Source organism: Protobothrops mucrosquamatus, unplaced genomic scaffold (genome assembly GCF_001527695.2).
Source record: "Protobothrops mucrosquamatus isolate PMUCROS unplaced genomic scaffold, P.Mucros_1.0 scaffold826, whole genome shotgun sequence".
Taxonomy (NCBI): Eukaryota; Metazoa; Chordata; class Lepidosauria; order Squamata; family Viperidae; genus Protobothrops; species Protobothrops mucrosquamatus.
Window position 1 is genome coordinate 70,739 of NW_015387086.1, and position 23,922 is coordinate 94,660.

At 40.1% G+C, this 23,922-nt stretch overlaps 1 protein-coding gene across 1 annotated transcript in view; it reads left to right on the forward strand.

The window, feature by feature from the left end:
• Nucleotides 1–23,922, forward strand: part of PAPLN (papilin, proteoglycan like sulfated glycoprotein) — a gene marked incomplete at its 5' end in the record, with an annotated part of 101,946 nt that overhangs the window by 66,935 nt on the left and 11,089 nt on the right. The window contains 11 exons of the mRNA XM_015818950.1: nucleotides 528–651; nucleotides 4,750–4,876; nucleotides 12,448–12,655; nucleotides 13,966–14,142; nucleotides 14,778–14,934; nucleotides 17,139–17,225; nucleotides 20,706–20,970; nucleotides 21,056–21,170; nucleotides 21,687–21,816; nucleotides 22,835–23,462; nucleotides 23,602–23,739. Of these exons, the coding sequence (XP_015674436.1) occupies nucleotides 528–651; nucleotides 4,750–4,876; nucleotides 12,448–12,655; nucleotides 13,966–14,142; nucleotides 14,778–14,934; nucleotides 17,139–17,225; nucleotides 20,706–20,970; nucleotides 21,056–21,170; nucleotides 21,687–21,816; nucleotides 22,835–23,462; nucleotides 23,602–23,739 (2,156 nt within the window). The remainder of the gene's footprint in view (nucleotides 1–527; nucleotides 652–4,749; nucleotides 4,877–12,447; nucleotides 12,656–13,965; nucleotides 14,143–14,777; nucleotides 14,935–17,138; nucleotides 17,226–20,705; nucleotides 20,971–21,055; nucleotides 21,171–21,686; nucleotides 21,817–22,834; nucleotides 23,463–23,601; nucleotides 23,740–23,922) is intronic.

The window sequence follows — 23,922 nt, forward strand, 5'->3', positions numbered from 1 at the left end:
GGTAAGGTTTTTGAGAAGTGGTTTGCCATTGACTGCTTCCTAGGGATGAGACGGAGTGATTGGCCTAAGGTTACACAACTGGCTTAAAAGACTAGAACTCACGATCTCCTGGTTCCTAACCTTATGCCTTAACCAAATTGGCTCTGAGTGATAGACATAGTTTTCACAAATGGCAGACAAAGTTTGTTTATTTATTTACAAAATTTCAAAACTACCCATCTCCCTCACAGAGGGAGGTTGGAACTTGGACTGTAACAAACAGATGAGTAATTGTGTTTTTAATTAATTAAGTAATTAACACATCAGGGAAAAGAAACTAAGCTCACCTTATTTTCCTACAGGTAGACCAGATTTTTTGTTTGTTTGTTTGAAAAAGAGATATTCTTGTCATCTAAATATTTATGTGCAAAAGCATTATGAGTCCAGACTTTGCCACCACATGAACTGGACCAGTAGATAATAGCTTGCTGCAAGAGTAGCAAAAACAGTGCATTTCCTGACACCTGCTTATCTTCTTTCTTTTTCAGCTTATCAGCCAGGAACCAAACCAAGGAGTGCATTATGAATACTATTTGCCATTCCAAAGGCAAACATCAAGCTACAGCTGGGGCTACGGCTCCTGGAGTGACTGTAGTGCTGAATGTGGTGGAGGTATATGTCAGCACTTTACATTTACTATTATTGATTTGCTTAAGTAATGATTCCCAATCTGTGTGTACAGATCACATATTGATCTGTGAGGATATTCTAGATAGTTTGTGTGTGTATGCTACAAATACAGACACGTAGCAGATGGGGAAGCTGAAAACTGAATGGGCGATGTGAGAGTGTTAGTCTCTAAGACTGACTGTTTATTGGTTGAAATCTCAGATAATTAGCAAATCACACAAAATGTTGGCATTCTCACTCAAAATCTCAGAAATGTTTGGACAGGTATACTAGTTGCATATGAGGATTGGTAGACATGCTAGATTTCAATCATTAAATTAAATGCTATACTGAACTGTTGTAGTGATGATTGTGTAATAATCTATATGCCATCTCTTAAACCAGCGGTTCTCAACCTATGGGTCGTGACCCCATTTGGGGTCGATCGACCATTTCACGGGGGTCGCCAAGCAAGGCTGTCCGCCATTTTTTTCCCCTTTTCCGGCGGGTGCCTTACCTCCCTTGGGCTGGGCCAGCTGGTGGTTGGCCTGCTTCATCTCTGCCGCTTGCCAGCTATACCTCGGACGGCGCAGGGGACGGAACCACGCATGCGCGGTGCTCCCGGGCAGGGAAAGTCCTCGACTTACGACTGGTTGGGTAGTCCTCGACTTACGACCGGTTTAGTCCTCGACTTACGACCAGTTTAATCCTCGACTTGCGACCGGTTTAGTCCTCGACTTACGACCGGTTGGGGGTCGCGGCATTAAAAAGGTTGAGAACCACTGTCTTAAACCATGGGTGTCAAACTCGATCACGTCACATGATGTATCGTGACGTATCATTATGTTTTTTGCCTTTGCAGAGCTTGGGCGGGCATGTCCTGTGCATGACGCATCCAGCCTGCGGGCTGCCAGTTTGACACCCCTGTCTTAAAGCACTTAAAGCCATTTTTAACTAGAATAAATGCATTATCAAGATGATCCTAAGCAGAAATCTGTTACTTCAGGAGAACTCTAGAACCACAGCATAGAATGGGTGAAAGCAATCTTCTCCTGCCTGAGATATCATTTCAATTTTGCAGGATCCAATCTGAGTCGGTCACTGTGTTTTGTAGCATATACACAGAGATTTAGTCTTCAATGTTGTGCCCTGCCTAAGGATTGCAAAAGATAGTAATGTGGATAATAATGTGGACAGGCCCGATGCTTTTGGCTTGCTTTGAGCAGAGTATTATAAGGAGTTAAATAAATGATTTAAGCCAGAAAAATATTAAATATAATCTTGCTTTTCAGGGTCTACCAAAACAAGTAAATTGCCCTAATTCAGGAGAGAATTGGTGGGTTTTAAACCACCCATTTTTTTGTTAGAGAGCTAAGGGTAATATTTTTCTTCATTTCTCCCACACAAAACACACAAAAATGCCCTGAAAATTTGGCCGAGATCACTCTGGGAGCTGCAAAAGGGATTTTTGCGGAGACATTGACCTGTGGGAAGATCAAGAGGGGCAAATAACAAAGCAATATTGGATCATTATGATGCAAGCCCCATCCCTTTTGTTATGATGTAACACACCCATACAAAGGAGAAGGCCTTGTATCACAATAGCATGATGCTGCTTTGGTCATTTGCACAAAGGCACTGCATCCTGTGAATGCCTGGGAGTTTTGGAAGGCTACATGTGTCTGTTAGGCATGAGAAGTGTAGCAATATTACTTCTGCAATTCCTTATGCCCCCCATGGGCATCTTACTAGTTTTTAGAGCTGATATCGTAACGATTTTAACTGCTGCTTTCCCAAAATGACATTCTGCTCTGGTAGCCATTTTTCTAGTATGTGATTTTAATGTAATGGGAAAACCTGGTTTGAAAGGTAGGACAGAGGGATAAATGGTTAGATATATTAGATTATATTGGTTATAAGAGCCGTGTTGGTGCAGTGGTTAGAATGCAGTATTGCAGGGTAATTCTGCTGACTGCTAACTGTCAACAGTTCGATTTTGACTGGCTCAAGGTTGACTCGGGCCTTCTATCCTTCCGAGGTCGGTAAAATGAGGACCCAGATTGTTGGAGGCAATATGCTGACTCTGTAAACCACTTAGATGGGACTGTAAAACACTGTGAAGTGGTATATAAGTCTAAGTGCTATTGCTATTGCTATAACCAAGTTTTTATTTTTGGCTTTTTTTTGTCAGTGGGACTCAATAGCTGATCATTATTCTTGAAATTGTTCCTCTTAGACCCTGATCAGGTTATCACTGAATTCTAGAGCCAGAAGGAATCTAGAACTCATAAAATATATTAATCTGGATACTCAACCTTCCTGTTCTTACATACAGAAAATAACAGTGTATATTCTAGTGTTGCCTGGAAGGCTGTGAGAAAAGACATAAATTGAAAATAAACTCTGATTAAGTTGCGACAGGATTATTATATCATGAACAAAATCATGGTATTTTGATAAAACTTGTTTTGAGAATTTGACCTATATATATATATTTTAAAAAAGCTTGCAGTGGTCTGTGCAGAAATCATCTTGTAATCTTTGCTTATGGGATTATAAAGAGATCTGCTATTAGCCATTCTAGGAGATACAATTTTGTAATGGGTGGCAGACATATTTTGATTCATTCAGACTTAAAGCCTGTCCATCTGTTTATTCTTCTTCAAAGTAGATGTGACCAACTACCTTAGTTACTCATTGCACTGCATGTATGCCAGTGAGATTGTATATGGTATGGTAAAGTGCAAATAGTAGTCTTTTGTTTCTTCATTCAGCTTCTATACTGTTGCAAATGATGTGAAAGGCAGTTTGATGTAGTGGTTAAGGCACCAGGCTAGAAACCATTCAACTCTAGTCCTGCCTTAGGCATGAAAGCCTTTTGGGAGACTTTGGGCCAGTCTCTCTCTCTCTCTCTCTCTCTCATCCCGCAACATCAGGCTTGGGTGACAAGACAGTTGGTTAAATCCTGTCACAACCAATGGATCAGCACTCTGTTGACCCAGAAAAAGCAGACCCTGCACTTGAGGGGAAAATGCTAGGAAGAAAAAAAAACTTGTAAATGAAACAGTCTGGTAGAGGTAGTCCTTGACTTACAACAGTTTGCTTAGTGACTGTTCAAAACTACAACAGCACTGAGAAAAGGGACTTATTTAGGGTCATTTTTTCACAATTATGACCATTGCAGCCTCCCCACAGTCATGTGATCAAAACTGAGACACTTGACAACTGACTTACTTATATTTATGATGGTTGCAGTGTCCTGGAGCCATATGATCAGCTTTTGTGATCTTCTGACAAGCAAAGTCAATGGAGAAGCCAGATTCACTTAACAACTGTGTTACTAACTTAACAGTTGCAGTGATTCACTTAAGAAAGGTCGTAAAATGGGGCAAAACTCACTTAACAAATGTTTCGCTTAACAACAGAAATTTTGTGGTCGTAAGTCGAGGACTATCTGTAGTGCACAACATAATCTACAAACATAAAACATCCTCCGTGAAATAAATAATGCATAAATAAAGGTTCAGTCAGCAAAATTCTTCATTTCTTTTCATTACTTGAAAGAACCTGAGCAAACGTATAACAATCTATTTACATTTAGCTAAGCTAATGGGAAAAGATCCTTGGGGGCAAGGGGGGGTGGGGCGGGGTCCCCATCTCAACCAGCTTCTGCAAGGCAATCAATGTCAGAGCAATGTCTGACTTCTGAGGGAAAGCTGGCCAAAAGCACAGGGCCACGGTGGGGAAATATCACCTCCCACCCCTAAAAATTGATGAAATTGAGGGATTTTCAGAATTCTTTTCCAAGGATGAGCATGTGAACCCATTATTTCATTCAATTAATTATGTAACTTAATTAATTCCCCCCACACACACACACACACACTCCTGCCTTCAGATTAGTGCTAGCCCTGCTATCTTGATTACAATCACATCATTTGTGTGGGAATATGAAAACAAAACTCATTAGATGCTGGCCTCTACCTAACGCTTATCTATTTGATGATAACACTTGTTTGATTTAGGAATGTTATGCAACTGATCTCCTTGCCAATTATCTGTGCCATCTTTGTCGTGGTTTTTTTTCTCTCTGCTCTTCAGGTTATCAGTCTCGGCTGGTCTTTTGTACCATTGACAATGAAGCATATCCAGATTATATGTGCAGAGATAAACCATGGCCAGGAAATAACCGAACCTGTGGCCTCCAGGCCTGTCCCCACACAAAACGGTGAGCTTTGATTTGGTTTCTCTCTTCTCTGAGATACCTTGAAATCTAAGAAGCGGTCATAGTCAGAAATAACTTGGTAGTCTCCGTTCGGGGCCCTTACTGTTCTCACGCAAAAGGCATGCAGAGAAACCTGAGCCCTGGAGAAGCACATGTGGTCCTCAACTTACAACCATTTGTTTAGGGACTGATCCAAGTTACAGTGGCACTGAAAAAAAGCGACTTATGACCGGTTTTCACACTTACGAAGTGTTGCAGCATCCCCATGGTTATGTCATCAAAATTTGGGTGCTTGACAACTGGCATTATTTATGACAGTTGCACTTTCCTAGGTTCTTGTGATCACCGTTTGTAACCATCCCAGCCAGTTTTCACCAAGCAAAGTCAATGAGGGAATCCGGATTTACTCAATGACCATACGATTCACTTAAGAGCTGCAGTGATTCGGTTAGCCACTGTGGCAAAACAGGTCATAAAATGGGGTAAAACTCACTTAACAGCTGCCTTACTTAGTAACAGAAATTTTTGGGCTCAATTGTGGCTGTAAGTCGAGGACCGCTTCTCACACAAGCCAGAACAAAATATTATCTGAGAAAAATATCTTACAAGCTAATTGAGAATAGGCAATCTTTTCTTTGAGGCTTTCCTAGTCACAAAATGTTTTCCAGGTTGGGAGTAGCTAATCACACAACACATAATTTTTATTGATTTATTAATCAAATTTATGTTATTATCTTTCTTTTATTTATTTTTTATATTGGCAAATTGTTGCTCTCTCCAGGATGTGCACCATCTTTTTAGACCCATAAACCCATGAACAAAGAAAAAAAAATAGCTACGACATCTACTGTTTTTCTTTTCTAAGCAAGTCAGTGCAGTCTGTGTGGGGTCCAGGGACCTTCTGGAAATGAAGCCTGTGCTTTGCTTTCCCACTTACCATCAACCCATTTAATTAAATTAAAAGCACCTGACTCTTCTCTTAGGAGAAGGTGTCAATATTACTAAACATACTAGGAAGGGTAGATAAAAGCTTTCTGATAGAAGATCATTTAATATTTCCTGATTAATGGGAAACTGTATTGGAGAGAGAGCCTCCTTGTGTGAAATGCAAGTGGTGAGTGGGGAGAATTCCTTTTCATTTTATCAAAAAGACTTTATTATTCTTTATAAAGTTTTAGAGATATGAAATTGTTTCCTCTGTTTTAGCACTAGAACTTTTCTGAGCATAATGAGGTTTCTGCTTATAATATGGACAGAATCCAAAACAAGTATCCACCTTCAGATCTCCAAAGGATGTGTCACATTCAACACAGAGAGTTAGACCAAAATCCCACCTCCCATTTACTATGACCTATTGCTGATTTCCAGGTACATTTAGTGAATTCTTGTGGCTGTAACGAACAAAAAAAAAATTCTGGACAATTCAGATGAAGGGATCAAACCATGAAAGCATCATCAATGTTTTTTGCTGTATCCAACTTTTGGAGGGAGTGATTTGAAGACATGATGAAGGGCAGGGGAAACTGAATTCTTCCCACCACCCACATATTTGGCCTTGATTTGAATTGCCTCTTCTTCTTGTGAATAATAAGGTGCCTCTATGTTTTCTGCATAATAGTAGCTATGCTGGGTGGTCTATTTTGGTGCAGGAAATTGGTACAGATGCAAAGAGGAGAAAAGACTGTCTGCCTGCCCGTGACCCCGATCCAAACTGGACCCCATCCCAACATCCTTTGGCAGTGTTTTTCAACATTGGCAACTTGAAGACGTGTGGACTTCAACTCCCAGAATTCCAAGCCAGCCATGCTAGCTGAGGAAAGGTCAGGCTGGCTGAGGAATCCTGTGAATTGAAGTCCAAACATCTTCAAATTGCCAAGGTTGAGAAACACTATCATAAAAAAAATATGGCAGCGGAGGTTTTCAATCCGTCGTCAAAATCCCATTTAGTTTGGCCCTAAAAGGATAGAAATCATACTGTAAAAGACAGACCCAGATGTCTATATATCTATTATGGGCTTTAAAATCTTTGTTCTATATACAAAGGGTATCTTACCTCTATCTGCCGGGAGCATGGAGCCGCAACAGAGCATGGAACTTGCAAACAAAGAGGTAACTAGGAGAAAGTGGTTTAGCTCTTTTCTTCCTTCTCCTCACCTACAATAGTGGTTTTCAAGCTTCCTAACCTTAGTAAACGGCTTGTATTCCCCCCTCCCCTTGCATTATTAGCTGCTCATTCAGCAGGAATTTGCTAAAAAACAAACAAACTACAAATTCCTGAGAAATGCTTGTTGAAAGCCACAGACCTAGATTCATGAAATCATACAAAACAGAAAGGTTGGAAGAGACCTTAGCGGTCCTCCATGCCTGGTGAGACATATGCAGGTAGTTCTCGACTTACGACCACAATTGAGCCCAAAATTTCTGTGGATAAGTGAAACATTTGTTAAGTAAATTTTACTCCATTTTGCAACCTTTTGTACTACAGTTGTTAGGTGAATCGTTGCAGTTATTAATTTAGTGACATGGTTGTTAAGAGGATCTGACTTCCCCATTGACTTAGCTTGTAAGAAAGTCACAAAAGGTGATCACATGACCCCAGGCCACTGCGACCGTCATAAATATGAGTCAGTTGCCAAGCATCTGAATTTTGGTCACGTGGCCGTGGGAATAGAGCTACGGTCATAAGTGTCAAAAACAGTCATATGTCACATTTTGCAGTGCCGTTGTAACTTTGAATGGTCACTAAATGAACTATTGTAAGTTGAGGACTACCTGTAGTAATTTAAAGCACAGGTTCATCCTGTTCATCCAAGCAGTGTGACTACATAGCCTCTCCCCAAATTGCTGCTGAAAAGTTGTAATTTGCAGACAGAAGGAATTATTAAATTCATAGCAAGCAATTATACTGAGTATATTCAATCATTTTAATTTACATTCAATTAAGGTTAAATTTAATTTAGATAAAAAACAATTTTTTGTCATGGCTCTACATCCTGGTTGGAGTGTGGCTCCCAGCACGCTACTCAAAGGCTGGTGAGGCTCTAAATCTTCCAAAAGTTCCACGAACTTTTGAAGGCTTTTCTTCTAGCTGGTGGACTTTGTTCTTAAAGCTTTGGCTTTTCTCCCTAAATAATGGTGTTGGGCAGCCAGTGCTTTTTGCCTTCTTATCCTGTGTGAAGAAGGGTGAAGGAAGAAATTTTCTTATTTTTTCTTTGTAGCCCAAGAGTTTAGATATCATATCCCCAGTAGCTTCTGCTGAGAAGTTTAGTAAATTAAAAAGGAATATTACTGGAGATTGCTGCATTGTTTTATCTAACCTTTCTTTTCTGTTTTTCTATATTTTTCCCATACCCATTAGTCTGGATGATCATTTTACAGATTCAGTTACATATCCTAAGAATTTATCAGAGGTCCTTCCATAATGATCAATTACCAACCAATAGTACAACTGTATTAAAAGTCATATTTCACATAATAAAATTCACTACTACAAAGCATGATGATGCCATTTGCTTTGATAACTTCAACAAGGGGCTAAACCAAACCAAAAGAGCCATCAAAGAGGTGGGGGATGGGGAAATAGAGTAATTGCAAATACTGTTTGGGGAAGTGAAGATATGACTTTGTTATGTCTTAACCTAATGGGACACCCAGTCTGATCCAGTGGAACTCCTAAGTCCTACAGAAAAGGACTTAGGTCCTACCAAAAAGTTTTTTGAGCTTTCAAGTAGAATATCTGCATGATTTACAGTTCCCTACTCTTTATTATGCTTTATAATTCAAATCAGACAAAAAAAGAATCTTCCATGTAATGTCATATATCCTCCCACACTACTTATGATAGAATATGGAATATATGGCTAAATTAGCAGAGAAATAAACATGGCTACAATGCTATATAGCTTGCAGTCACCATTCCTGAAATAAAATCTTTTGCTATATTCTTTAATTGTAACTGTTCCCACAACATGCTAAATCAGGATGTGTGGCAAATTGTTCTCCAACAAGCTCAGGGGTAGGCAACCTCGGCTCTTTTATTACTCATGGACTTCAACTCCTAGAATTCCTGAGTCAGCATAGCTGGGCTAGCTAGCTCTCTTCTACCCTTCCTGCTTCCTGCTTCCTGCAGAGACGCAGACAAGGCAGGAGCCCCGGCCAAAAAGCTTTTCAGCTTGTCCACTCTCTTTTTTATACACACACACACACACACACACACACACACACACAGAGAGAGAGAGAGAGAGAGAGAGACAGAGACAGAGACAGAGACAGAGAGAGAAGCAGGGAAGCGCAAGTGCCTCTCTCTGTCTCTGTCTCTCTCTGCAAATGGCAGAGGAGGCTGACCCACAGGGGAAGGCTCAAAGAGCCACATGCGGCTCTGGAGCCGCAGGTTGCCGACCTGTGTTCTAGTCCAACCCCCTGCTCAGGCAGGAAACTCTATACAGTACCATTTCGGACAAATGGCTGTTCAGTCTCTTCTTAAAAACTTCCAGTGTTGGAGCATTCACAACTTCTGGAGGCGGGATGTTCCACTGATTAATTTTCTAACTGTCAGGAAATTTCTCCTCAGTTCTAGGTTGCTTCTCTCCTTGGTTAGTTTCCATCCATTGCTTCTTGTCCTGCCTTCTGGCGCTTTGGGGAATAGCTTGACTCCCTCTTCTTTATGGCAACGCCTGAGATATTGGAACACCGCTATCATGTCGCCCCTAGTCCTTCTTTTCATTTCAGGATGAGCTGGACTAAAACAACATAGTAACTAAAAGCTAACAGGCTGCATTTTGATTTAGCCATTATAAGAACTCAGCTAATACTGTATGTCTATAAGACAGAGGTACCATTGCCATTTGAAACTTATTTCTTTTCAGGTGAAATAAAACAGGTGATCCAGTGCTCGATATTTTAGAAGATTTGAAAGGAAAATCAAGGTGGTTTCAAATAAGTGACGTCTCAAGATTCATAAACTTTAAAAACTTATGCTAGAACTCTTGAGAGACTAAAAAAAAATTTCTTAAGTTTTCTAATTATTTGGATCAGTGAATATAAAAATGTTAAGCGGTAATTACTAGACATATTGGTAGCAAGCCATTAAAATGTGGATCCGCCACATGGTTGCTTGATTGGATGAGGAAGATGTTTGGTAATTTAGGGCAAGGGAATATTGGGAAAGCATTATGTACCCTTTGCTCTTCTTTTGATGCATAATCCACTCCAGCTATTTTTTTCCATTGAGATTCATAAATTGGAAGCAAGTTTGGTTGAGAAAGGTTGGTTTAATTTGTACATGACAACCCTAGATTTCTGGAATTCCACCAGGAATCTGACTCAAAGCAACTCCATAACACATATCTTCCTTTTTAATGGATACTCATCTTCCTCACCACCATTGCTCCTAGTTAGAGAAAGTTGACTACGTTATCTCTCTGGGCTCCCCTGACAAGGCAGTGCCATTTTGTTTCTGATATTGACTTCCATGGCTTTCTTTCACTAGAGTGAAGTGACTCCTATTGTCCCATCTAGTGATCCAACCCTGGCTTTATTCTTGCTATAAGTGCTGCTTATTTGTTCACCAGTCTGAGAATGGATGGCATAAAACAATGAATAGGGGCAGCAGAGCCTATGGGCTGATTGCCAGGGTTTCCTCTTGAATGTAGCCCTAATTATGAAAGCTTTGAGATTTGGTCTGAATAGTTTTTTCTATTGTTAGTCTATTTAAGCAATTTTTTTTCATTTTTTGTATGGGAAATTGGCTTTCCCCCCCGTTTTGCTCCTTGCACATAAAATGGTTGTTGCCCATCTCTACCTCTGTGATGTCATGAAGTCCTTCGTGAAGGACATGGAAAGTGAGCCGATTAACAATCAGCTTGGCTCCTCCTCCAAAGGAAATCCTGTCGAGATCAGGCAGTCGATTTCTCATTGATGGGAACCTCCACCTTGTCCAAGTCCCAGCTTCATTTTTCTCATCCTGTAATTGGCAAGATCCCATTGCAGCTTGCCACCATCTCCCCACTTCTCCAGAGTTGTTTTGAAGCATGGCTGGCACTTCCCCTGAGCAATGACCAATTGGGGCTTAATTGTTTTGCCCAAAAAGATGAGCAAGGGAAAAACGGGGGGAAAAACAAGAAGTTGGCTACCTATCTTTTTTTTTTTTTAACAACTGGAGCCAACTGAAGATAGGGTGATCGACTCACGGGGGTTGGAGGGAAGTGAGAATAATTACAAATACCGTTTGGAGAAGCGAAAATATGTTTTTATGAAAGGGACCACTAAGGGCTGAAAAGAGCTATATATCATGGCAATAATCACAGGAGTGAGAAAGACAATATCATTTGCAGGGAATGGAGGGAAATTTATTTTCTTACACTGAATATTGTTCCACAGCAACCTAAAATAATACGTAACTGTAAAAGGCAGTAAGTAGTAAAGTTCCTCTTGGAATATAAGGCTGAATTTATTTTTTAGACACTGATCCTTTTTTGCAGTCTGCTTCCTTCTCTAGTCCTATTGAAGGAGCTGCCTAGATTAGCCTCCTGCCAGCTAAGTTATTTTTAGAAAAGGACTTCCTCTGAGATGCCATGCTCCACTCCCATAGTCACTCTCCACTGAGCCTCCTATTGGTCTGTATGCTGTGCCAAGATAGTTGAGGTTATTTGTGCAGTTTCTGTTGGAAACGACAGCTTGAGCTGGCTGTTTGACTGTCTGGAATTTTGATTAAAGCCCAGCCTTCCAACTGTGGTCCTTGCTACTCCTGTTTGCAGCGTCAGGCGAAGCTTCTCCCAAATTTAGAAAAGTCAAGTTAAAAGTGGAGTTTTGTGTCAATGCATGTACAGAGTGAAGCATGTTTCAGGAGCATCCAAGAGTATCGAGATCTGATTAATTCATATTTTATTCAAAGCATAGCCCCAGGCTAGACCCTGGAGATTTCCCAAAGATCAACCCTCCATCCCAAATGCCCTGGACCACATTGATGCGAGTAGTGTTGGGTGTAAATGTGCAAAATTTTTCATAGGCACATTTTTATCTGAAAATAAAAATTTCTCCAGCTACTTTTTGATGGTGGGAAAGACATTGTGATCCTGCAGAGGCAAAACGCATGTAATATTTTTTTTTAATGTGCATAGCATCTGCATAATATAGAGAGATCATACAGTAATGGTATTCCTCGTGCAGAATCTGGGGTTTGTCTTAATATAGCTCTTGGTGCTGCAATCCCTTAAAATAGTGACATTCTACTACTCTCTCCTGGGGATTTCCTCCCTTTCTAAACCTTTCCATCTCTGAGGCACCTATTAATACTTCACCTCAAATTGTCTTTTTGATTCCTTTCATCTACTTCCTTTCATTAGATTGGCACCCCTGTTATTTTTAATGCTGCTAGAAATTTGGAATTCCTGCCTTTTAATATGACTGTGTTAATTCCCATATTTCAGGCATCTTTTTCCTAACCCTTATTAGCTGGATAAAAGCTGTGATCAAAAAAAGCTCATCCCAGGAACTAATTGTGAGAAATTTTTGTTCCGGGATGCTAGTGGCTTCTTGGTTTCTTGAGAATTGTTTTTTTTTTAATTTGTTTTTAGCTGGAAAACTGGTGACTGGAGCCAGTGCTCTGCCACCTGCGGAGGGGGCATTCAAAGCCGTTCAGTTTACTGTGCCACGTACAATGGACATAATTTTCAGGATGCTGTGGATGATACCGAATGCGCCTCCTTAACAGAGAAACCGCGCAGTGCGCAGCCTTGCAACCTGCAGCGGTGTGCCACATGGGTTACAAGTCTTTGGTCTGAGGTGAGCTTTTTCCTCTATGTACAATATCTATACTGAGGCAGGATTGGTCCAGCTTCCTCTGCGCCTTGGGAAGAAAAAGATCATCTAGCCCCAGGGCACCCTTGGGGCGCCCTGATTTGTTTTGCATGATTTTAGTACTCAGTAAACCATTGGAAATACAGGTAGTCCTCATTTAATGATGACATTTGGGATTGGCAACTCAGACATTAAGTGAAGAGGTCACAGAGTAAAACTGTGATTGTGTTAATTATCTTTTTTCAGCTTTGTTTTATAGACTTGCAAAGATCATAAAAACAAGGTTTGGTTATAAAGTTAGTTTTTCATCACCGTTCCAAATGTGAGCAGGTACTAAACAAGGATTACCTGTAACACGACAGGATTATGTAACATTGGGGCTCATCATAACTTTGTGGGCGCCTGTACCACAAGTACAGAGTGAGATTAAATACAGGATGTGGACTGGTAGTTCAGGTGTTCATCTAGGACAGGGGTAGGCAACCTTGGCTCTTTTATGACTCGTGGACTTCAATTCCCAGAATTCCTGAGCCAGCATAGCAGGCTCAGGAATTCTGGGAGTTGAAGTCCACGACTCATAAAAGAGCCAAGGTTGCCTACCCCTGATCTAGGACCATGGGGGGGGGGCAAGTTCGAATCTACCATAGATATGGATGCTCAGGGTAATCTTAGACATGTCAGTTCCTCTCAGCCCAATTTGACTGATTGATTAAATTTATATGCCCCACATATCACTCTGTAAGTTACTATATAACTTACCTTGCAAGACTGTTTTTGTGGGAAAGCAGAGGCCTCCTAGAGGAAAAATAGGTTATAAATATAACAAATAAATAAAAATATATAAATAAAGTACATAAGTATTTGAATATCATTTAACTGGTTATGATCATGTTTAAAGCATGTATTTAAAATTAGAAAAATTACAAAATGCACACAAAAGACTAAATATACCAAAAAATGGGGATTTTTTTAAAATGATAAAAATCAGAAAAAGAGAAGAGGAACAAATTCTAAAAAATGGATGTGTCTTACAATTTATAAAATATTTATAAATTTATAAAATTTATTTATAAAATAAAATAACAAGCCGCAATTGCAGTTCACCTCCAAAAGAAGTCAAACTCCATGGCAAAATCTCTGGAACTGCCCACATGCCTGAATGCCATAGCATTTTAGTGAAACGTTGAAAACCTGAACACTGAAGAGATCTTCATTCAGACTGTAGAGTATGCAGAACAAATCAACATCAGCGATAGAGATGTATGTCATGCCACAAGCAGATAATTTTTTTACAGTGTTCAGTAAGCTGCGGTGAAGGTATTCAAACCCGGACTGTAAGCTGCCAGTCTGAACAGGGCCCTCAGATTCTAGATGTTGCTTGCTTGAGAGAACGAAAACCTCCGCACACTCAGCCCTGCATCGGGGAGAATTGTATACAGGAGATTGGCTGGCATATTGGAGACTGGGGACTGGTGAGTATGACACACATTTCCCTAGAGGACTAATCCAGTTTCTGTCCTGTCCCTGCTTCCTCTTTCACATTCTTACAAAGACCCATTTGCATCCATACCATATTTGTTGATCTCCTGGGATAATGAAAATAACCACAAGAAGGAGGTCACCAACTTGAATAGCCCCTAGGACAAAGCTAGGGCATGGTCACAGCATAAATATTTTAATCAATTGCTTTCTGGGACAGGATGGTGATACTCACATGATCTTATCTTCTGGAAATGAAACTGTAAAGTGCCTTAGTTGTAATTGCCTCTAAGAACAATTGCCTGCAGAATCTTTGGACTATTCCTGGGCCTTATTTATCAGTCCTACTAACTGACCTGGAAATAACTATTCCTACCAGGTCTTTGTTCTTTACCAGTTTCTTTCCCTGATTTGCCATGATTCTGATGAGGTTGGGATTTTGGGATTTTCAGAATTCCAAGTTAGAATGGCTGCAGGAAGACTGGAGGGTTCCATATTGGAAAACCTCCAAGTAGCATTTGCAGACTTGTTCCTTGACACTTCACCCACAAGGCCTCTGGCCCCTTGGTGATTCTTTGCTTCTCCTCTGATTATCCATTGTTTTAATCTTTACCATTTTTTGATCAAGTGCTCAAAAAGCTGTGGTTCTGGTATCCGAACCCGCCAAGTCATCTGTGCTGATGGTGATTCCAAATTCTACGGTCATGAGATTTGCCAAGAGATACAGCCACAGATACCAACCATGCTTGGGAGCTGCAATACACAACCTTGTCATCTGCCCCAACGTAAGTGCAAAGTGGTGGTAGTCTCAGCATCTACTTCCAAGGAATCTGGGATGTAGGTACAGATAGGAATCCCCCCGTCATATAGTATAACTGGTAGGCTTTTCCGTTTTATACATGTTAAATTATATCTCTATGAAACATCCGTTACAGAAATGTTGAGTTGATGACTCAGTATTCTTCGTGTCCTATGTTTGATTACTGATTTGTAAAAAAAAAAAAGGGGAGGATGATGCGATGCATATTAGAATAAATGAGGTTAGCAAAAAATCAGTAAACTTCTGCTTTAGTAGATTGGACCTTACCACCCAGTAAATTAATTCTAGGATTGCAGTAAGAGACAACATATTTTTATGATTTGTGTTTTGTGGGGATTAAATACAGGGGGCTCATTCAGGTCACAATGTGACTTGATTTATGTTTTGTTTTTCCACATAAAAATGCTAAGATTAAACCTTAGAGTTTTTAATATCCAAAAATATGTTCTTTAGTACTGAATTATGATTTTCTTGGGTCACAACAGAAATCTGTGATTTCTAGAAAATCTAGAAAGCACTGAAAAAAAAATAATTGGTTTGTTGTTATGTTATTGTTAAAAATAGTTTTTTTGGGGGGGGAGTTCGTTGTCTTCTCATTGAAAATTCCCAATAGTATTATTCTACAGAAATTAGTATCAGATTGGTTACTTCCTACCAATATCAAGCTATTAAGAATCAATTTAAAAAAAATCAGTGCTGCTCATTTCTAAAGGAGCATTTGACAACTTATTTTGTCCTGTGATCCATGCTTCCTGTTGGTGCCCTGGTTGGATGGGAGCTGAAAGGGGCTTGACATGACCAAGCAACATGACATTGTGGTAATATTAGAGTTAGTGGGGCTAGGTTTCTCTACTCAGGTTTTTTTTTCTTAAGTTTTGGAGAATTTAAAGGACAAAAGAAATGCTTGGAGACTTACTAAAGCATAAGGCGTCCATTTGGTGCTTTAAAACCACTCAAAAAAATAAATAAAAATCAGCCCAGTTTGGAAGATTTTATGGCTATCCGTTTTATGTATATTTATTTGATTTATAAATCCCTCAATTACTGTGTCAGCTCCAGCTGAATACCTTGAAAAACAAGAAGAAAAAGAAATAATAACTATCAGTTTAAAGCTCACTACTGCTGCAAATAAAAAAATAATCAAACTAGAAAGCAGAGGTGACAGGTCATTGCCGTCCTCCTAGGACTGAGAAAGAGTGACTGGCTCAAGGTCATCAAGTTGGCTTTGTGCCTAAGGTAGAATTAACACTCACAGTCTCCCAGTTTATGGCCTGGTATCTTAACCCCTACAACAAATTAAGTAATTATCTCATCAAGAATTAGAAATGGGAAATCCCTGAAAACATAGGGTCCTTGAATCCATAGCTACCAGATCTTTCTAAAGTTGAGCTTAAACTTGTACCTCTCCATCCATATCCTAATAACCAGAGAAGAAGCTGAGCAGTATTATTTGATTGGCCAGGAAAGAGATACTCAACTGAGTAACATCCACATATTGATGATATCTGACCCCATGCCATTAGATTACTTCACCTAGCTACTTCATGTAGATACTAAAGAAGAGCACAAAGTGTTAAACCCTGGGGAACTGTCAAAGCAGGGATCTTAGGCTGAATTCTCCACCCCACCAATGCTATCTGGAGCCTTCTCAAGGGAAAGAAAAGCCACAGTACTACTGCCTCCTACTCCCAATCCTTGGAAATAGTCCATAAAGATAACACAATCAATAGTATCAAAGGCCATTGAAATCAGATAAGACCAGGAAAATTTAGAAAAATTAAGAAACTCATTTCATCCTTTAAATTTTCCCCAAAACTATAAAAAAATGGGTCCACACATTTTAGGAGTTTTGGCAGGGATATTAATGGGGTACTGAAGGGTCAAATGGGAATTCTTTGCACTTTTCTATTAAGTTTTAACTTTTCTTGAAATTTTGCCTCTTTCTTAAGGGATATTAATATTTTCCAATGTACACTCTAGGTATTAAAGTCTGTAGAACTTTTCCCTTGTGTTTTCTAATGGAGCTTTATTTCCATCTATTTTGAAGTGCCATTTTACCACTACACAACAAAATACGTCCTTAGGCTCCCTTTAATTGATGGGTGTGGTGGGAGTAGAGAAATTTTTTTTATACAGCATAATGCACTATATTTATTCCTATTCCTGCAGAGGTTCCCAGTATGCAAGACATCACAGGGTTCAATATCAGCCGTCGGACATTATTGACCCGCTACCATCCTGACCAAGGCACTGAAGGTTTGGAAATGCCCTTCCTTCAACCAGTGTTATTTTGCTTTTCTCTGAGTAGCTTTTCAGCATGTTCCCCTTTCCCATTTTTAAGGAAATGGAAGTCTTACAGCTCAGGCTATAGTTCTCTAGGGCAGTGTTTCTCAACCTTGACAATTTTAAGGCATGTGGACTTCAACTCCCAGAATTCCACAGCCAGCATTGCTGGCTGTGGAATTCTGGGAGTTGAAGTCCACATGCCTTAAAATTGTCAAGGTTGAGAAACACTGCTCTAGGGAAAAGGCTTTGCACCCATTAGCACTGCCTTCATTTTCCTGCTTTTCTCAGTGACAGTGACAGAAAGCAAAGATGACGTGACTATGAAGATGGGGAGATAAATTGATATCTGCTTCGACTTTTAGTCACTAATGCAGTGGGAACCAGTGTGCACATTTAGAAGTTGTAGCGCATGTTATGACCGTGTGAGAGAAAGGAGCTTCCTATACACAAAATGGTGGTCATGGTGACTTGCCAATAACACAGACATACAACAAATAACCTGGAGCCTACAATATGCTCAGGGAGAGATTGGTGCTTATGGATAACCCACTGGTAGTGCCAATTCTAATAATCTCCTCACTGGAGATCCAACTTAGGACTTGCCTCAAGTCTTCAACGAACTTGAATGATAAATTTAAAATGCTTTGTTAACTAATTGTATGTCACAACTAGTGTTTCCTGAGTAGACTCTAAGAATCATTTATGGTTTTGCAGAAGGCATGGGGCAAGCCTTGCCTGTCAGTATTTCCAATTCCTAATTTAAAGATACTAGAATTTTCTCAGGCAATTCTACCCTACCTGTACTTGGTCCTTAAATCATGTGTCTTTTGGTACTTTACAGGTTTCCTGAAAAGTAGGAAATCCTGTTGGCCTTTGATTGAATATGCCAATTTTACCTACAGACTTTATTAGCCAGCCTTGACTCCTAGGGCAGTAGACACTTACAGATTCTTGACTTGTAAGTGAATTGCCATTGTCTTCTTCTGGGATAGTATTAGTATTTCTTGGGCTAGACTACACCTCCGGATTTTTTTGGTGGTTGGCTATCCAAGTATTAATTAAGTGCAACCTCTGTTTAGCTTTTTTTTTTTGTGGATGGGGAGGGATCAGCCAATATGGCTGATTTTCACTTGGCGTTCACCCAAGCTTGCACTTTTTGCTTCAGTTCCACACTTCATGTTTCCTCATAGTGGTATTCAATAAGAAACTATAAGAGGCAAAGAGAATATAAAATTCTGAAATCTGATCATGCTCAGTCTTCTTTCATGTTAAATGAGTATAAAATAAGAAAAGAAATGGCATTCATTCTATATCCTGTGCATACTGTCCATAATTCAAATGAAGACTGTCCACAATGTGTTGTTGTGGACAGTCTTCACATTTAGCCCCAGTATAAATGGAGTCTACGACAACTCACTACAGCCAACTCTCTGTAGCCAACTCACCATGGCCAACTCACCATGGCCAACTCGCCATGGCCAACTTGCCGTGGCCAACTCGCCGTGGCCAACTCACTGTGGCCAACTCACCATGACCAACTCACCACGGCCAACTTGCCATGGCCAACTCACTGCAGTCAACTCACCATGGGACAGTTTGCCACAAGACAACTTGCTGCAGGACAAGAGTTACAGTAATATCATAGAAATAGTGGAACAGAATCCTTAAGAAAGAATGCCAAGGGGGGGGGGGACAAAATGAAATGTGAATGAGAAAAATTAAAATATTTTTAAACTATTTTTTAACTAATCAAGGAGAGAAGCAACCTAGAACTAAGGAGAAACTTCCTGACAGTTAGAACAATTAACCAGTGGAACAACCTGCCTCCAGAAGCGGTGAATGCTCCAACACTGGAAGTTTTTAAGAAGAGACTGGACAGCCATTTGTCCGAAATGGTATAGGGCTTCCTGCCTGAGCAGGGGGTTGGACTAGATGACCTTCAAGGTCCCTTCCAACTTTACTATTATTATTATTTTAAGTAATTGAATTGAATTGTTGAATTAGCCCACAGTGAGTTGTCTTATGGTGAGTTGGCTGCGGCGAGTTGTCCCATTCTGGTATAAATGGCCTTTTCAAGAGTCCAGCCAGCTAGGAAAAAGAATCTTGTAATACTCTTTCAGATTTCTGGAAAAAGAAGAAGGATAAGTTTCAGGTAAAAAAAAAAGAAGAAAACTTTTCTTTCTCCTTCTCCCACAATATTCCCTAATGTGTTCAGGTTTCAAATCTGTATGCCAGACTTTACTATGCAGTAATATAAAATGGAACTAAACCTATCTTTTGTTTTCCCATGCCTGTTAATTTTTCCATACATATTGTGGGCAGGAAAGTATGTAAGTTTGAAAAATTAATAGCACGTTGCTTTGCTCTCTTGATTCTAATCCTCCCATTAAGATCCTGATTCCTCTTGCTCCCCCTTTACTATCACCCCTCTGTCTGATAACTGTAGCACTGCAAAGCTGCAAAGTAATCTTCCTGGACTCCTAAAAAGTAAACTAAGAGTAGCTACCTGCTTCCAGGCAACCAGTCCATCCATCGAACGCTTTGGGTGTTTATTCCCATTTTTGCTCCTCAAAGATTTGTTCTGTGTGAAGGGGAAAAATAATGAGAAGATGTAAGAGGTTACCACTGAAAGGTATTGTCTTTTGTCTCCTCCCTAAGTTCTGTGAATGAAGCAAGGAGTTTGCTCAATATTAATCATCTTGCCTTGGAAGCTGCTAGCTAAGTCTTTGGGCCATTTCCATTTCCCTGAGGTTTTTTCAGGTTATACGTATGTACAATTAAGGATCCTCAGCTATGATCTTAATGACGTCATAAACAAACAAACAAACAAACAAACGAAAATCATTATTTTGCATAGGGTAGTTTTGTTTCACTGTCAAATGGACATACCCAGTTTTGCAACTGATATTGTAGGAGAGCCATGTTGGTCTTTGGTAGCCCAAAATCAGGAGGAGTCTGGTAGCACTTTATCAGACTAACAAATTTGATTAAAAGGTATAGATTTTTCATGAGTTATAGCTCACTTTATTAGATGCATGGAGTGGCCACCAAAATGTATGCATCTTAGTAACATTTGTTAGTCTAATAAAGGGCTATCACACTCCTCTTCATTTCTAACAACTGATAGTAGAGGTAATTACTCTAATTTGGGGGGGTGTTGTGCTAGATTACTTATTTTCAGACTTTCTGCATAATGATTGAGTGCGACATCAAGTGATAAGCCTTGTAAGTACAGGTGATCTACGTCAGGTGAGCAAGAATGAATGTGGTGGGTTGAGGGAAGGTGCAGGGATATCGGGGTAAAAGAAAATAGAGAAACCTGTGTGGATCTCACTACTACACAACACCTCTAGTAAGAGTTTGCCCTAGTGAAATATGATTACAAGTTATATAGCATTATATTATGTTTTCCTTGAAAGGTCCAAAGGACTTTCCTCCTATATTTTTCAGTTTCTAGACATGAAAGAATAATCCAAACTGGCTCTACTCATCGCCAGGTCCAGCCAAATGAGAATCCTCGCTCCAATTTCTTACCTCTTGGATGGGATTCTTACTCAGATTCTTCTGTGTCCCGTCGGTCCCATTCTTATCCAAATGGTGACGGTAATGATCAAGACTGCAACCATACTCCTCATGGCTGTTGTTCAGATGGTCGCACTGCTGCAGCAGGTCGCTTTGGCCAAGGTTGCCCACTTGATTCTTGCCATTTGAGCAGGTAGGACTAGCTCATTAAATGAGAAATTTGCAGATGAAGCTGATATATTGGGTTGCTTTGAACATGTTACTGTTTTTTCCCCCAGATATGGGTGCTGCCCTGATGGAATATCACGTTCCCATGGACCTAACCAAGAAGGGTGCACACAATACTACAGTGATGTTTACATAAGCAGAAATCTTGTTACTCCCACTCCAACAGTAAGTGATGCAAACTTCTACACGTTCTAGAAGATGTGATGGAATATAATTATTTCCCCTTAGCTATCCCATATATATGACGACTGCATTTATCCAAAATCAGTGCCGTTTTCCTGTGTCCTATTGATAAATTTGATGCTTCCATAGATATCTGCAAACTGAATTAGGTTCAAAAGTCCATCAGCTCTTCTGCCCCTCCAGATGAAAAGCTAGAGAAGGCAGCTTTCCTTCCAACTCCACAATTCTATGATTTTTCTATTTCTGCAGACAATTCCTCTAAGTTCTTGCTAAGATAGAGTAAAATATTATAAAGTGTGTTTTGCTGTGTTTCACAGGGTATAACGGGCTATTTCCATTCATCCCATTAAAATTAGCAGTGTAGCTTTTTGGTATTTTATTCTGTAAGAAAAAATGTAACTGAATTATGAACTGTTTCTGGGATTGATTCAGTTGAACGTGCTACTTCATAAACATTGTTGAACGGTATAATCTGAGTAACATCTGGTTTTCTCTAAGGCAAGCCAAGGTCTTGCCCAGCAGGTGCCAACAGAGGAATGCCGAGGTTCTATATATGGTTGTTGCTATGACAACATTGCCTCTGCTTTAGGGCCTCAAGGAGAAGGATGTCCCACAAGACTCAGCCAATGTAAGTGACATTTGGTTTTTGAAATGTGGTACCTGGTATTTCACCTAGCAACAGCCATGACTGTGAGGAACAGTTGTAAGTCCCCTCGTTCAGAGCCATCCTAACTTTGAATAGTTTGCTGAATGTGGTCACTGAATGTGGACTACTATGTACTATACCAGTGGTGGCATTCAGAGCCCTCTCTGTGGGCACACACACCGTCGCCCCAGTCCTAGGCCTTCAGCTGGGTTTTATAAAACCTTTTCGCTTTAGGCCTCCACTGCCATGTACAAAAAAAAAGGTTCAATCAATCAGTCAATTTCAACTTCTCGTGGGAAAAAAAAGATCTTGCAAAGTTGGAATTGATTGATTGAACTTTTTAATCCCACCCAGTCTGCTGTTACCACTGCAGCCACGCCCACCCAATGGGCCACACCCACCCGGCACCCGACAATGCATAAGTGGGTTTTGGGTTGCAGTTTGGGCACTCTGTCTCTAAAAGGTTTGCCATCACTGTACTATACAATCAAAAATCTGATTTAAAAAGACCTGTCAGAGTTCGACCTGAAATATATAAATATCATTATATCTGAATTCTGTTGTCTATATTTCTTGCATAGAAAAATATTTTGTGCTTTTGTAGTAAGATTGTACAGAATTTGAACATTCCAAGGCTCTTCATAAGAAAGATTCACCAATACATTTCTGTTTGAAGTAAAACTTGTTTAGGCTCCCAGATGAAATCACTTGCATACATACATATCACACAATTCCTTTTCGTATAGTGCTTCCCAACCTTGGCAATTTCCCAGGATGAGAACTTCAACTCCTGGAATTCTCATCAATGGTGATGCTGGCTGTGGAATTCTGGGATTTGAAGTCCACACATCTTGGGATTGCCAAGTGAGGAATTATTGCTTTAGGAGAAGCAGATTCATGCAGGCATGGGAAAAAGTACAATACTGAAAGCCAAAGAAATTGATAGCATGATAAATAAACAATATACCAATATCATTTCTCTTCTGGCCTTTGCTGCTAGCTTATCCTGTCCAGTGTCTGTTACCCAGTGCCCATGGTTCCTGCACAGATTGGACAATACGTTGGTATTTTGTAAGCGATGTTGGAAAATGCAATCGATTTTGGTATGGAAGTTGTCATGGGAATAAGAACAACTTCGCTACTGAAGAAGAATGCATGAAAACCTGCCACGGATCAATGGGAAGAAGCTATGTGAGTATTCACCATCATGTCGCAAGTCCTAACGTCCGCTCTAGTTCTCAACTGCAAGAAGGGAACACAGAGGTAAAACCACAACAATTTGGAAGAACTATAAGTCACAGAACAGGAAATGAGGGTCATAGTGATAGGACTTCCTCCAATCAAGATTCCTTACCTGAATCTGAACAAGGAACTAGCTTGCTAGGAAACCAGCCAGAAAGGTCTCATCACTCAAGTACTCTTGATGAAATTAAAAGGGGCACAATAGACCATATGCATGGTTTGAGTGAGACTGTGATTTCCAGACACTCAGAGAAGCAGCTGACTGTGAATGGCCAGACCACACAACATGAAGAGTGGAGGAGGGAATCTGGAACAGATGGGTTAACACAGAGAAGATTTGGGTATCAAATCCCACAAGGTTCTACTTTTCAATATTCTCTGAACAGGTACGTATTTGCATTAGCATGGTTTCCCACAGAAATATTGAGGATGTCTTGCTAATTTTTTAGAATCATGCTTCATACAAGTTCCTATCTAACCCACTATGCATATCCATTTTGGGGGAAACTGCTACATATCTTTCAGAATCTTCTTGGATGGATCAGAGTCTTCTGCAGTGGAGGCAGGCCTAGGACAAAGCATTCGTCTTCTCTGTAAGACAGACAATTCACACTTATCTAGAGTTGAGTGGCAGAAAGATGGACAGCCGATCTCATCTGATAGGTAGGTCTGATCCCTGGATCCACCTCATATGCCCTGTGAATGGAACTTTGAGGTCATAGGCTTCACATTTGAAATTGTCAATATCTAAATCTACAACCTATGATCCTGGTATGAACTTCAGTGAACTTTACATGCCAGCAATGTTTCCATTGCTGCATTACAGGTAGTCTTTGACTTGCAACA